This window comes from Diabrotica undecimpunctata, chromosome 8, assembly GCF_040954645.1.
Source record: "Diabrotica undecimpunctata isolate CICGRU chromosome 8, icDiaUnde3, whole genome shotgun sequence".
Lineage (NCBI taxonomy): Eukaryota > Metazoa > Arthropoda > Insecta > Coleoptera > Chrysomelidae > Diabrotica > Diabrotica undecimpunctata.
This window is the reverse complement of record NC_092810.1, coordinates 134,797,970-134,814,749: the sequence shown is the minus strand read 5'-3', so window position 1 is coordinate 134,814,749 and position 16,780 is coordinate 134,797,970. Positions and strand designations below refer to the sequence as shown.

Here is a 16,780-nt window from a genome sequence, read left to right as displayed (position 1 = left end):
TCGGAGCACCATTTCACCCGCTCTCGTCATTCCCCACCAAACTTTCCACCCGAGTTGAATGCCGGATCTCCAGTTGGGTTGCTCTGTTTACAGAGGACACTAGCCAGCGTGAAGGTAAGAGTCGGATTTGAGTAGAAGAGGCTAATTGGGGTAAACTGAACTACATCTACCTACCTCTTTATCCCCCCCCCCCTTAAAAAAGTTTTAGTCTTACAAAAATAACGCAAGATCTATGGCAAAAACATACACATAATAAGAATAGACCAGTCATCATGAGCAAATAGTGAAAGGCGGAGCACTCGATCGGTGGTCTATCTATCTCTCTTTAGCAGCGCTTACGCATTACACACATGCTTCTATACTCTGTGTTAAGACTAACATACCCTAACCTTTTGACTGCATTACGTTTAACTCTTGATTGATTTTTGAAAAATTTAACATAACAGGAAGACAAAGATAGCTAGACCACTCTGTGTGGAGATGTGATGTTTCGTCCAAACATAAGAAAGGGAACCAAGCGTTTTGTTGGTTTCGTATTAAGACGTCGATTCCAAATAATCTCGGTCGAAGTAAGGATGATTTCCGGTAATAAAGAAAGTATTGAATCTGCTACCAGTCAATTTTATTGATCACAACTATTCTAACAAATGCGATTTTATATAATAATTATCAACGAAAGCCGACCATAAATGCTTCTTGCTATGTCGTTGATCGCGAACAGATGTGAATATATCCCGTTTAAGATTCTAAGTACACTATTTCCGCGTGAGAGTCAGAGAGAGAAACTCTATATTATCGAACCGTTACGACTGAAGGCCGATACTTGAATATATTTTTGTTTTACTGCATCGTCGCCAAAACATCAAGTCTCCCTTTAAATCACCGGTTTAACAACTCCTAGAACTTGTTTAATACAATGTACGACTTAACGTTCAGGTAGTCTCTGAGAGAAAAAGGTTTTATTTTTTGAACAAAGAATAGATTTTTAATTCCACTAAACATTCGGAGAACTGATATAAAGAGAATTGACAAACTGACTTTCCTGTAAATTACCTTACTTTGTAAATAAATACTTTTATGTTAAAGAGATTTGAACATAAGCTCGCCCGCGCGAATTGCGGATAGTTATAATAGATATGTACCTATGTAAAAAATGGGTAAATAATATTGAAAGCGTAATAGAAAGAAAAACGCGAAAGAAAATATACCTAATCAAATTGTGGTAAGAGATATAATTTAGTTATTGGTCGAACAGTCTCTCCCGTAGCAGTTCTAATTTTAACTGCGCGGACATGATTATCTGACCCCGGAAAAAGTTCCAGGACTCTCGCGGTAGGCCATTTTAGAGGGGGACAGTTATCAGTTCTTAATAAGACTAAATCATTTATCTTAATATTTTGACTTACTTTGGACCACTTTGGTCGACTATGCAGTTGGCTAAGATATTCAACAGACCATCGTTTCCAAAACGACTGTTGAATCTGTGAACATCTTTGAAGGAAGTTAAGCCTATTAATTGGTAAGTGTAGTAATGTTTTTTCAGGGTAAGAGGTAAGGCTACTGCCTATTAGAAAGTGTCCGGGTGTAAGGCATTGTAGATCAGAGGGATCATTCGACAAGGGGCAAATAGGGCGTGAGTTTAAAATTGCCTCGATCTGCGAGAGAATTGTACTGAATTCTTCAAACACTAAATAAGCATTCCCTATCATTCGACGAATGTGATATTTGGCACTTTTAATTGCTGCTTCCCATATACCTCCCCAATGGGGACTATGAGGTGGAATAAACTTCCATTCTATGAAATTTTGTGCAGCGAAATTTTGCATGTCATTTGAAAAACTAGGGGATTTAAAAAATTCGCGCAAATCCTTAAGTTCATTTTTTGAACCAGCGAAATTGGTTGCGTTGTCACTATATATGAGAGAGGGAAGACCTCTTCGGGCAATGAATCTTTTTAGACATAATAAAAATGAATCAGTAGAGAGTGATGACACTAATTCTATGTGAACGGCCTTTGTGGCTAGACAGACGAAAATAGATATGTAACATTTTTGCATTGGAGCCTTTCTTAACTTAGAGGATTTAATAAGAAATGGCCCACCGAAATCGCAGCCCACATTTTGAAAAGGGCGAGAAGGAGTAATTCTAACCTTTGGTAAATTTCCCATGATTTGTTCCATAGGTTTAGCGCGAAATCTAAAACATACGTGACAATTTTTTACAATTTTTTTTAGTGTTCGAAGTCCGTTTAAAGGCCAATAATTAAGTCTGACGTTGGACAATGTCGTTTGCGGTCCGGCGTGGCCTAGACGACAATGTTCATGAGTTAGTAATAAATTGATAATGTGAGAGTTAGATGGTAACAATATTGGATGTTTTTGTTCATAGGGGATATTAGCGTTTTTTAGGCGTCCACCGACGCAGAGAAGTCCGTCTGCATTCAAAAAAGGGTTCAGGGTAATTAAGGACTTATTTGATGTAATTCCTTGGGTTTTTATTTCCAAGATTTCTTTAGAGAATTTTAGGGATTGTATAGCCTTAAATATTGATATAGAGGCGGATCGCAATTCGTCCGGAGATAAAATACCAAGTTTTTTATCAGATGAGTTTCTTGCATTAAACGAGAACCTGTATATGTAGGCAGTGGTGCGTAATAATTTAGAGTAAGAGGAAAACCTTGAAAATAGATTATTGATAAATTCATCTTGCGTTGAGATTTTTGAACTGATTATAAGGGATGATACCTTTTCGTCCGGTAATAATACTTGGGTAGAGTTCGGGTTAAATGTCGTTAGGTTTAAGTCCGTTTTAAGTAGAAATTCAGGGCCGTTCCACCACATCCGGGAATTTAGAAATTCAGTAGCGGTCAAGCCGCGAGATAGACAATCTGCTGGATTTTCATGAGAACGAACGTGTCTCCAAGAAAAATTTGATGTTAGGTCTTGAATTTGAGTTACTCTATTTGCTATATAAGTGTTCCAGCGCGAGGCAGAAGAGTTTATCCAACATAACGCGATTTGTGAATCTGTCCACAAATTAATGGAGGAGAAGTGCAAGCGATTTGCAAAGGTGGAATTTATTTTTTTAGTTAACCTTGACAGTAGTAACATGGCTGATAGCTCCAATCTAGGAATGGATACCGTTTTTAAGGGAGCTAGACGAGATTTGGATGCGATTAGAGTACAACTGATAGTATCATCAGCGTAAATTGTGCGAAAATATAAAACAGCGGCCTGAGCCTTACTTGAGGCATCGGCAAATCCGTGTATTTCAATTTTAGAGATTTGCCTGCCTTTAAAAAGATTACGGGGTACTTTAAGAGACTCCAGGAGAGTGAGATCGTTAATAAATCTTTTCCATTCTTTAGCAAGAGTTTCAGGGAGTGGATCGTCCCAATTTAATTTATTGAGCCAAAGTTTTTGAATAAATACCTTTCCAGTGACAGTGAATGATCCCAAGAGACCTATGGGGTCAAATATTTTGGCGAGTGCTGAGAGGGCGTTTCTTTTTGTGAAGCTATTATCAGCAGCGGGAGGACTTGGAATTGAAATCGTAAAATAGTCATCTAAGGGGTGCCACGAGAGACCTAAGACCTTATTGGTATTTAAGTTGTTTGAGGTTATTTCATAATTAGACTGAGATGACCGAATATATTTGGCAGAAAATTCAGCCGAGTTAGAAACCCATTTGTGAAGAGTGATACTGTGACCGTTTAAGATGGAATTTAGTTCATGATATGCAGCTTCTAATTCGGCTAGAGTATTGGTTCCGTATAAAATATCATCGACATATGTCTGATTTAACAGTGCATCAGAACCAAGGGGGTATTTTGTGGTATTTAAAGTAGCTATTTCTTTTAAACAGCGAGTGGCTAGAAAACTGGAGCACGTTACGCCATAGGTTACAGACGTTAGCTCAATACACTTTAAGGGTTCGTGTGGGCTATCTCTCCAAAGGATGTTTTGTAAAAAAGTCTGATTGGGATTGACATTAATTTGCCGATACATCTTTTCGATGTCGGCGATGAAAACAAATTTAAATTGCCGAAACCGACAGAGGATATCAAAGAGATCTGGCTGTGTTTGAAAGCCGGTAAGAAGTATCTGGTTTAAAGAGTATCCAGAAGTGGTTTTTGCACTTCCGTCGAACACTACGCGCAATTTGGTGGTTGCTGAATCCTTTAAAACGCAGTGATGGGGTAGAAAATATTTGTTTTCATCTAGCGAGTTGTGGTATGTAAGAGGAACATATTTACCGTGATTTAGGGAGATGTATTGATCTATAAAATGTTTGTATGCATTATATAAATTGGAATCATTTTTAAATCTCTTTTCAAGTGATTCGAAACGTTTTTTTGCAATTTGGAATGATTCACCAAGCTTGAGGTGCTCAGATGGAGATTTTTGAGGTAGATTTACTTGAAGTCGACCATTTTCGAGAATTTTGAGGTGATTAATGAAATTTGATTCGGCTAATTGGTCATCGGGGGACAATATTTTTTCGCCGGGGCAATCTTCAGTTTCCCAAAATTTAGAAACAAGGGCTTCAAGGTTTGAGTCTGAAGAGTGGGTATTTTGAGTTTGCACGAATAGAGAGACATCATTTTTAGACTGAGCGTAGTTTGGAACATTGCCAGCGATTACCCAGCCAAAAATTGTATTGAAAAGAGTAGGGAGATTATGTCCTAACTTTACGAGACCTGGTTGAAGAATGTCATAATAATAATCTGCTCCTATCAAAAGGTCAATATTTGATTTTTGATAAAAATGCTTGTCAGCAAGAGTGAAACCCTTGGGTATATTGAGCTTATTGGGTTGAATATGAAATTGAGGTAACTGACAAGTTATTTTTGGGATAACTGCACAATTCAAGTTAAGATGCTGAGATTTTAAATTAGGAGAATGAACATTAATATTTGCCATTAAGTTCGAGGTGAAAGAGCCTTGTGAAATGCCAGAAATTTGTAATTCCCTGTGATAAATTTTGCAATTGATTTTACTTAGCAACTCTTGAGAACAGAACGTTTTTTGGCTTCCAGAGTCTAGGACTGCCTTAATTAGTAAGGGCCTTCCTGATTTGTCGATCAAATTAACTTGAACGGTGGATAAGAGAACTGAAGAGTATGTAAAGGACTTATTTGTAGCACTCAAAGCAACGCTGGAGTCGTTTCCATTGTCTGGAAAATTGTTAGAAGTAGAAGGTTGGACATTATTAGTCCGAAGCGGTTCCGTGGAGTGCGTGGTATTTTTATGTTGATATGAGAGACTAGGAGAATTGGTGTTTTGTGAGGTTGTTGGACTGGCATCATTTGGTTGACGAAAAGAGTTATGTTTAGTTCTATTATCATACGACGGGTTTTGTGTTGAATGGTTAGATCGTGAATGATTTCCATTTATGTTAGAACGATAATTTTCGGAATGCGGAGAATGGGAAGAGCCAGAATAATTGGTATTTTGCGCATAGGAGTTTTGATGCAGTAGAGTGTGGTGTTTTTTGGAACAGATTGAGCAAGTTCGTGAAGGACAATCAGCATGGGTGTGTTTTGTACCCAAACAGTTAGAACACATGTGATTAGCCTTAAGAAAGTTATATTTTTCAGAGTGTGGCAGAGAGGAAAATTTTCTGCATGTATATATTTTGTGAGCTGAATCATTGCAGTAATTACATTTAATATAAACGCGAGATGGGAGTGTAGCAGAGGCGTTGAGGTGGAGAGAGGTAGCATTATATTTGCCGTGTGATTTTTCTCTTTTTGAGTCAGAGGTATATGTTAGGTCTGCGAGAATGTTGCACCGTTCATTCAATATTTCAAAAAGTTCGACAATCGAGGGAGTGTTGTCGCGATCCCTTCTTTCGCCATAATACCGTTTAGTGGCAAAATCAAGTTTCCTAATTATAATATTTATTAAGAGATAATCCCACGATTCGATCGGAACATGCAGAATTTTTAAGGAGTCAATATGTCTTTTCAAATCATTTACGAATTCATTTAATGAATGATAATTGCTCTTTGAAAGTGTAGGGAAATCTATTATAGCGTTAATATGCGAATTTATTATCGCGAGATTATTATCATATTTTTTTTCTAAAATAGTTATTGCGAGATCAAAATTTTCGTGAGTAACTTCAAGTGAGTCAATTAAAGTTAAGGGTTCACCTTTAAGAGAAGATTTTAAATATATTAATTTTTGTGCGTTTGTGATACTATTGTTGTCCTTTACTAGAGAAGAAAATAATTGGTAAAAAGAGAGCCATTTACTGTATTCACCATTGAAATTGGGGACGGAAATGGGTGGTAACCTTACATTTGAATTACTAGCGGGTTCCTGTGATTGAGAATGTGATGGGGAAGAAGATGAGTTACTGAGCGTTAATTGAGATAATTTTCCGTCAATTCGTGACATAGCAGAGAAGTATTTATCCTCGATTTCTTCCCTATTTTCGGTATGCAAGTCGACCGCATCAATAGATTCTATTTTATTGCAAATATCATTGTAATTATTAAAGGTATTAACTAAATGTGCTTTTCGGTGATCTAATTCAAAGGTGTTAGTTTGAATATCAAGGGAGTTATTGATCCAATTTAAAATTCTAGTGATTGTAGACTTGCATGTGCCACGCTCTCTTTTCAATAGATCCATGTCAATTAGTATAAATTAAAATATGTGATAATAAAACGAAAACAAAACTGAGACAACACCAGTGTACAGTGTAGAGATAGAAAGATATGTTTGTTATTAAAAAGAAAAAAGATCGTGGCTGAAAATTGAAATTGTACTATACTATAAAAAATGTGTAAAAATTCAAATTCAAAGTTATATAAATGTGTAAAAAAATCGTGAAATATCTGTAAATGAATGCGATAAGTAATTTTTAATTAGTCATAAATATAGTAGGATACGACTTTGATAAACACATTCAAAATTGCGTATTATGCGTCAATTATAGTAAGTAAGAAAGTATTACTTAAAACGAGAACGAGTATAAAAATTATAGTGAGTGATAATATATAAAATACAAATAAACACTGTGAGAATTGTGTATAGAAATTGTATCGAGTTGAGAGTCACTGAGTAACGCGAAAATAAATAAAGTTTATAAGTCCACCGTTGTTGTAAACGGTGTTACCTGTTGGAGAGGGTCGTTTTGAAGACGACTCACGGGTTTGGAGCAGCGTCTTCGTAAATCTCGATGTGGGTGATGGAGTCAGAACTCTTTAACTGGAAATCCTTGCTTCTGTAGTGTTGTAGAGGACGTTTGCTGTCCCACCAGGGGTACCAAATTATGTGTGGAGATGTGATGTTTCGTCCAAACATAAGAAAGGGAACCAAGCGTTTTGTTGGTTTCGTATTAAGACGTCGATTCCAAATAATCTCGGTCGAAGTAAGGATGATTTCCGGTAATAAAGAAAGTATTGAATCTGCTACCAGTCAATTTTATTGATCACAACTATTCTAACAAATGCGATTTTATATAATAATTATCAACGAAAGCCGACCATAAATGCTTCTTGCTATGTCGTTGATCGCGAACAGATGTGAATATATCCCGTTTAAGATTCTAAGTACACTATTTCCGCGTGAGAGTCAGAGAGAGAAACTCTATATTATCGAACCGTTACGACTGAAGGCCGATACTTGAATATATTTTTGTTTTACTGCATCGTCGCCAAAACATCAAGTCTCCCTTTAAATCACCGGTTTAACAACTCCTAGAACTTGTTTAATACAATGTACGACTTAACGTTCAGGTAGTCTCTGAGAGAAAAAGGTTTTATTTTTTGAACAAAGAATAGATTTTTAATTCCACTAAACATTCGGAGAACTGATATAAAGAGAATTGACAAACTGACTTTCCTGTAAATTACCTTACTTTGTAAATAAATACTTGTATGTTAAAGAGATTTGAACACACTCAAAGTGAATATTGTCTTTTCACCTGTATTCACAAAAGCTAATCATGCCTTACCTAGTCTATTCCTATTATGTGTATGGGCACAAACGTTACAAATTATTTCTTGTGTCGAATATTTTTATATACGAGTGGGTATGAAGGGGAATCGTTCGTCGGTAATATAGTACTACACCATTTCTGAGCCACGAAAGATGGGACAAAGAAAAATCGAGATACTGATAAGCGAAATGTTATAACATGTGATCTGCTATAGTTAAAGAAGTCGAAGATTTCAATTGGAAAGAAAACATAATATATATTAGCACTAATAATATTATAATGCTATGCATCACAAAACTTAATTCGGGTGTAATGTTTATTGCTATTAAGGCCTCTCTATGTATGATCATTGAAAATGTGTCCATTCTGCACTGGAAGCCTTGTTTTTAGGAGAGCTTGTAGTCCTCAATACTGTCCAGAGATGGCACGGACACCATCCGTACACACACGCACACAGTTTTCCCAGTTAATATTATTTTCACTTTCAGATATTTTTCTGCAGAATGACAAATCCTCACATACATTTGTTTCTTTCATATACCGTACATAACATATCAATTGGGTATCATTATTACTATCGTATTACATCAAATTGAATGGAAAATAAACCTGAACATTTCCCCCACACAACTGATACTTTAGCTACCGATTCAAATCATATCAATTATATCAACCACTGCAGGTAACATCAGTGTATGCTTTCTTTCATTTGGCTACAAGGTGAGCTACCATGTAGAAGGCGAGCAATGCTTGAAAGAAGGTGATGCTCTTGAAACCGAAGCAGTGGATTGATGATTCAGTTCTCGCAATTGTCTTACAGAAAAGTCTCTCTTTAAAGTGTGACTAAACGACATGAACACGCATGTCAGCATTTTCTTATATACCACAATTTGTATCCTTCATCGAGTTCTTTTCCCCTTTACCCTTTTTACTTTTTGTCTTGAATGCCAAAAGTACGTACAACTTCGGAAAATATCTGCGGATATTCGATGCCTGGAATGCATTTTTTAGCAGCATTATGTCCTAAACGATTTAGCCAATATATTGTGTTTACGCCTGCGATCATTATTATGTTGATGCCTCTTTCCCCTAATGTCATGCGTCACTACTTCTTTCATTTCTTTTATGGCTATGACATTGCTCGGATTATGGACAGTTGACATTTTAGTTTCGTTTATGTGATACACCCTCTCTGGAGTAAAATGTTATCTATCCATCAAACATTTGAGTTTGGCAAAAAAGGTGGAAACATTGTACCTATTAAAACTGGTGGAACGGGAGTTGCCTATGGTTTGCACAGAGAAAGAGCATCCTCATGAATTCATAATACCATTTTTTTCCTACCAAACCATTTTCAATCCAGGATTCAGGATCTTTATTTTTGCGCTTAACAAAATCATTTTCTAAAATACGAAATTGTTTTCTTGTAAACATAGTATATTTGTGAAGTTAGTTAAAGATATTTTTCAGTGTACCTTCTTCTTCAGGCGTGTATGTTCTTTCAGGCTTTCAGATGTATTTTTAGATGCCTTTATAATGTAAATTTCGAAACTTTATACTCCACAGCAGCGTGCCGGATTGACCAGTTGTTTTCCATAAGCAGAACTGCTGCTCTTTCAATATCAGTACCCTCAACCTAACTAGCTTCACTCCTTCTTTACTTCTAATCATCTAAAAATAAAAATTAAACTTCAGTACCGTACCTCGGGACAGTCCCAAGGTACGGTACATAACAATGTCGAAAGGTATAGGATATGACACATTTCCAAAACTATCCTATTTACAATTTCAAGGTTAAGTTTTTATCAATTTTTTTTATACATTTCACATTTTTAATCAACCGCCATGTTTTTCAAACAGACAGATTTAACTGACGTATAATATATACTATGATACATTCATACTTTACATATAAATATATGTATGACATATACAGCCAAACAATACTTATTTAATACTATATACTTTATTTTTCTTCTTCTTCTTAAAGTTCCATCTCCTATCGGAGGTTGGATATCATAACGGCTATGGTCACTTTGTTGGCTGCTGCTCTGAAAAGTTGTAGTGAACTACAGTTAAACCATTCTCTAAGGTTCTTCAGTCAGGAGATGCGTCTTCTTCCTATGCTTCTTCTTCGTTGGATCCTTTATTTTTCTGATAACATACAATTCTGTAAAATATTTTACTTTTGCGCCAGCAAAACAACACTTTATTAATAACAGTCAAAGTTAACAACGATTTAGAGGGAAACTGCTGACACCAATAGGTGGCAGTTTATTTGTTTCCCAAAGTACATGCCGTGCCAACGTACAGTACTCTCACCTACTACCAATAACTCAACCAAAGCCATTAGAATCCACGTAGTTTATATGGAATTATTGCGGCAGCCAACGTGTTAAAAAAAGTAGTATCCCAATTTCATAAAAACGTAAGTTTTTGACCAGTGTATTTTAGCTAGTTATGGCGTATGGAACCGAGACTCCCATCATCACTAAAATATCGGTAAACGAAAGATCAACACAAAATGAACTGAGAATGGCGGCTAAGCTGGCAATGTTCCAAGAATGAATAATGGCAAGTGCATAAATAATATATTGGAATGGTGACTCAAAACTTGACACTTAAATGCTGTATAAACGATTTAAAAACACTAAAACAACCTGAATCCAAACAATTTATAATATGAACGGTTTCAATTGCAAAATACGTTTGAGGGAATCGTATGTTCAATAGTAGATGCAACCACGACGCAACGAACGCCATGGCCATAATAAGCACAGATCATAATATTTGTTTATTTAGTTAGGAGTGACACATTTGTCAAAAATATATGCATTTAAAGAGTTTCTTAACTATTTTAACAAAACTGTATTGTTTTGTTTTATTTTCATATCACATTTTCTTAATAAAAACCCTCTAAATTTATAAAATTTATGATTTCATGTTGAAAATGAAATTATTCTCAAAATAAGTAACTGCCTATGTGATTCGTCCCAATCAAAACCAGTTATAAATCGAGTAAACACCTAAAACTTGCTATTAGTCAAATAAATTTGGGACAGGTTTTTAATCGTCTTATCAGTAAAACTAGTTTTAAGTTCTTACATTTTTATTGGTGAACTAATAATTTTGGGTACGACTGTGAGTTACTAGTTAGTCACACCAATAACGAATAGCTGCTAATTGTATTGTTTTTTGAAGGTGTGTGAGTAAAGCTGAAATATTATTTGATAAAACGGCAAACAATAAAAAATGGAACGCGCCTTTAAGACTAGCAATTTTATTATACTTATTGAAAATATTATTATTACCTATTATTTTATATACAGAAACAATTTTATTATTTAAAATGAAGTGCTACAAAATCTGAAACTTTGATTTTTTTTCTTGAAAACATCATCTAATCGCTAAAAACCCTATACCCGTAAACAATATGGAAAATCAGAAAGACCGAAAAAGATTAGGAACCTCTGGGCATAGTAAATATCGCTCGAAAGGGTCGCCATATCCAATTTTATTCTGAAATTTCAAAAGTTGTGTAGTGAACATGAAGTCCATCTATTCCATTAATAATTTGAATCATGTTAATCATCAATGGATGTTCAATAAATTGTTTGTGGATTTAAAATTCGTGTTTAATTTATTTTTCAAATAACCTAACCACATTGTGGGTCTGCAGTATCAATCATAGACATATAATACAAATAGACTGATCGTCGCACTACAGACATGTTCCCCCAGTGCGACAGAGAAAACTGATGAAAAGCAGTCCCTGCATCTCTTTCTAATGGGACGGGTTTATCGACTACGTGACCTTCTCATTGGTCATTTAGGTACACAACGGGCCAATGCCCTATTTCATCCAGCCCAATATTCTTTTGAGCAATAATTTTTGTAGCTGCACTTTTGTGTTTTTTTCCTGCATGAAGATCATCAATAGAGCTACTGCTGGTCTGCTGGGACGTCCTAATTTCTTGGTAACTGTCAGTGTCTTTGCCTTTGTCTTTGTCGGTGCCTTGCTTCATTAGGCTTTCGGATATGCGACTCTTGAACTCAAACAGAGACAGTTCGTTTTTCTTTGGAACATCAAAACCATTGCAGTCACGTCTATATAAAAGCCAACAATTTATAATTGTCATTTCCATAAAATGAAATGAAAACGATGGTAATATTTCTTCGGTCTAATTGTGATTCTGTATAGACCTATTAGTGAATTTATAAGATCTACTTCGCCCATGAATTTATTGCTGTGGAGCACTGAACATCTACAGTATCCATACCTATATTCTAATTGTATCAAGAGGTTTGGCAGAGGAAAAGTCTGAAATGAGCAATACTGCACGAAAGTCGTATCATTTGATAGTTCTGCAAGGTACATAATCAGATTTTAAATCTAGTTCCAGAAACGATCCGAGTCCTCTTGTATTCAGGATTTTGTCTGACAATAAAAGACACCTAGAAAGATGGTTTGAGCGGACTGTTCCTACACAATATATTTTCTTTTGAACTAGCTCATTCAAAAGAAGTATTGATGAAAACCAATTATCGATATAGAGAAGGTGATTGTCTAGTTGAATGCTTCTACAGAGTGAACAACACTGGAGCGAGCTAACACATAAATTTTGTAGCTCCATTTGTGAGGCTTTTTTGGCGTGTAATGTTTTAGGCCGGAATGACCCTTGAAAGGAACCATTTCCTCACCGACCACAACCATATGTTCCTTTGGAATATTTGGAAACTTTTCTCCCAAATGTTGTACTAAATGTCTAATATTGTACAGTTTATCTAAATTTGACGGATCAATTTTGGTATTATCGGAGAAACGTTTATGTTTTTTTATTGTTTCTCATTTATCTCGACTCATTATTTCACTAACTGAAGTAGCATCAAATTGAGAACTCAAAAATAAACGAGTTTTTGGTAGTTTGACAAAGACATATAAAATACTGAACCCATAAATTGTTCCAGCTCTTTTATTGTCAATCCGAGAAGTTTATTGGGATTTTTTTGATTAGAATATAAATTTGATTGGTAAGTAATCAAATTTAGAAAGTTATCGTCGAAGAAATTTCTTAAATAATCTATGGGGTTTTTTTATAGAAGTAGCTTTTGGTAAGGTGTAGTTCCACATTGGAGTAACACTTTCAAATGTGTTTTTTTCTATTATATCGTTCTATTCATTCTTATTCCGAGCAGATTGTTTATTTATTATTTCTTTATTACTATCACTAAAGTCTTCCCTAATGTCAGAGCCAGAGTCCTCTTCTATTACCCATTCATCACTTTCATTTTCAGAATCAGAAACACTTACATCACTATCACTTGGTTGACTTGGTATGTCTATGGCTTGATGCCGTTTTCGTTCATAAAACAGCTGGATCCATTGTAAAGTATTTTAGTTACCTACATTACTGTGCGAATGAATGGAATCATAGGCTGTTTTAATGAAAAAACAGTTTACTTAGAAAAAAATTATATTTTGACAAAACTATAAAGGTAAACTTACATTATTTAGTAGGAAATATGTCCCCCTTTGGCTGCAATTAGCGCTTTTACCCGTGTTTGCATAGATTCTACGAGCTTTTGACAGTTCCCAGATATCCTTTCACCTCGAAACCAAACCTGAATGACCGCTTCTATCATTTTTATTTTTGTAGTACCTACAGTAGATTTTGCGCAGTCTAGTTTTGCAAATGCCCCAAAAATTTTCAATGGAGTTGAGGTCTGGTGAATTACCGGGCCCATCGAAAACATTAATCTTCTTATATTTGAAAAATTCCATCCTTTGCTTTGACTTGTGACAGGGAGCAGAGTCCTGTTGAATAATCGCTCCTCCTTGCGGCTGACATTTTTGGAGTTCTGTGTCCAAACGCTGTTCCAACATGGATTTGTTTTTTGTCAGACTTCCTGGCTAATTTCGACCGCTGTCCCTGAACTATAAAGTGAGTTTCATCCATAAATAGAACTTTTCTCCAGTCGTCTACAGTCCAATTAGAGTATTTTTGGTCCACAATTGCCTTTGTTTCTTCATTTGTTCAGTTAGAAGCTGTTTTGAAGTTATACTTCTGTACGCGCGCTCCACGTTGGAAATTTGTATGGGAGTGAATCTGTGAAATCATTACATATGTAAGATAATGAGTAAGAGAGAGACAGAAGATATATTTTCTCTCTCTTCCTCTCTCGAATATAAAAATGTTCCTTTTGTATATATATATATATATATATATATATATATATATATATATATATATATATAATATTATATATATTATATACATACATATAATATTATATATATACATATATATAATATTATATATATTATATACATACATATAATATTATATATATACATATATTATATATATAATAAAATATTTATTAATATTATTATTTATGTGATATGTTTTGTATTATTTATTAAATGTTCATAATTATTATATTAGTCTTTTGTATTTCAAAATAATAATCTCAATAAATCACTGTATGACCCAGAACTGTCAATTTTAAAATACGTTTGTGTTATGTCCTCGGTGGTATCGTAGTCAGTATCCCAGCCTGTCACGCGGGAGACCGGGGTTCGATTCCCAGTCGGGGAAGACTTTTTTATTATTATTACAAAATTAAACACATATGCGTAAGTAGAAAAGTTATGTATATTATTGTCATTTTTAAATACTTATGAATATTGCATTTTAATATGTACTGTATTATTATATTGAATTATGTTGCACTGTATTCTAGTGTATTTTTTTTTATGTATATTATTGTCATTTTTAAATACTTATGAATATTGCATTTTAATTTGTATTATATTATTATATTGAATTATGTTGCAGTGTATTGTATTGTATTTTTATATTAATAACAATATAAACAATGAATTTTACTGCCGAGTATGTGTAAAAAACTTTTTGCATTCAACTCCTTTCATACCTACATATATGAAAATAAAAATATACATTTTCATCAAAATATTGATTTAATCTTTCATTTACTATCCTCCTATTACAGGTCAAATGTTGTTTATTAATTGTTAGTAAGTTGTTATTAATTCTGTTTCTCTTTCTGCTATGTCTTACCTATAGCATTACATATGTAATGATTGTGCAGATTGACTCCCATATAAATTTGTAACGGCAAACGCGTGTATAGAAGTATAACTTCTACCGGCAGTCCCACTGGACTGCCACACCCGTTTTTTTTGTGGATGCATTGCCCTTGTACCATTCTCCAAAAGTCTTTTCTGAACAGTTGAGTCATGAATCTTGTGGGAGCTCTTGGCATGTTTTCTTGGGTCCAATTTGCTCTTTCGAAGTAAAAATCTTTCACCTGCTGGTGTTGTTTTCCCCTTTTTTCTAAATTTTTTTAACCCTTTCCCATCCATTGATATCGTTTCTCGATCACACTGTTCGAAACAACACAAACTTAGTGGGAAATGTTCTAAAGCATCCTCAAATACTAAGCAGAGAAAAGTAATTTTCTATTTTTATATCACTATTTTACATATTCCTTCTCAGAATACATTTACTGCTTTTGTCAACATCAAAATTAGGCAGTTCTCTGTTGCCATCAACTGTTGGGCAAGATTTAATAAATAAACTGTGCTCGATATCTGCCTTTCATTTGATTAAAGTTCAAACTAAGAGAGCCAAAACACTTTATAACGGATAAACTGAAAGAATTCTAATTGATCTAGAAAAATTGAAGTGGAAACCCTTTCCAGTCGCCCACACCATCGAACCTTTCAACAGGGGAAGAAGGACAACTAGTCGAATTGTCCTCTTCTTTCAAACTAAAAGGACAAACAGTTTGAATTTTGTAGCTAAGTTTCCCTTGATTATCATGCAATAAAGACTGCAGTATTAAGATTTTAGAACCACTTGTGACTTCCATACTTGTTGGAAACAGGCTTTTCTGCAGTTGCAGTAATAAAGAACAATTACAACAGGTCAAGAATAGACGTAAGTATCGAAAGAAATGAGAGACAATGTCTTAACTTCTAGCAAGCAAGCACATCCTTCTCATTAGCCAGCTAGTTTATTTTTATGCTTACCTATGTTTTGATTTTGTTCTTATTTTCTAATAAAAGTTATAAATGGCTAAATATTGTTTTGGTAGTAAGCCATTACTAGGTTAGTACTAAAATTGGTAAGGATTTTTAGTGGCTAGGTTGGGGGGCGTCGTAAAAAAATGACAAAGTCCCAAGGGCGTCACAGTAGATACAAATAAGTTTCGCAACCCTGCTCTAGATATAATAAATTAAAACTTGAAGTACGTAGACTCTGTTTATATCCACATGTACCTAAGTATTATTTTTATCTAAAAAGAATAATAAATAAATAAGAATGATTTCCTAAGTGGAAATCGAAACGTCAAAAATAAACTTATTTTAAACTTATATATATTGTGGCTTATTCCCAATGAAAATAGTAATTTCATTAAGATGCCACAAGAAAATAGCTTCAGGACAGTATGAGTATTTTAGGAAAAAATAGTATCTATGTTAAATTTTGAAATTATAATTTGTCATCTTCAAATTTTAAATGTTTTGATTGCTAACAGTTCTGATTGGTCCAATTCTTGAGCTAGAATCAAACGTTTAGCATTTTGATTGGTTTATATTAGCCAGCCCAATTATACATTGGACTTCAGAACACCTCTATTCAAATCATTGGACGAGAAGTTTTAGTAATCAGTAACACCAACATCTCATATGTTCTAACATAGTTTTAAAAAATATTTTTCAGAAAGCATTCTTTGTTTATTAAATATTTGTACTTGTCAAAATTATATGTTATTCTTAATGCTGTCACTAAAACCGTAA

General features: G+C 34.5%; 1 protein-coding gene across 1 annotated transcript; it reads right to left on the bottom strand.

Annotated features, from left to right (window-relative positions):
• Positions 1-1,208: 1,208 nt before the first annotated feature.
• On the bottom strand, positions 1,209-6,641 carry LOC140449133 (uncharacterized). Its single transcript, XM_072542279.1, has one exon. It carries the CDS (start codon positions 6,639-6,641, stop codon positions 1,209-1,211), a length of 5,433 nt encoding a protein of 1,810 aa, XP_072398380.1.
• Positions 6,642-16,780: the final 10,139 nt, after the last annotated feature.

Coding starts and splice junctions, on each gene's coding strand:
- LOC140449133 (XM_072542279.1), bottom strand. CDS start 6,641: ATGGATCTATTGAAAAGAGAGCGTGGCACATGCAAGTCTACAATCACT.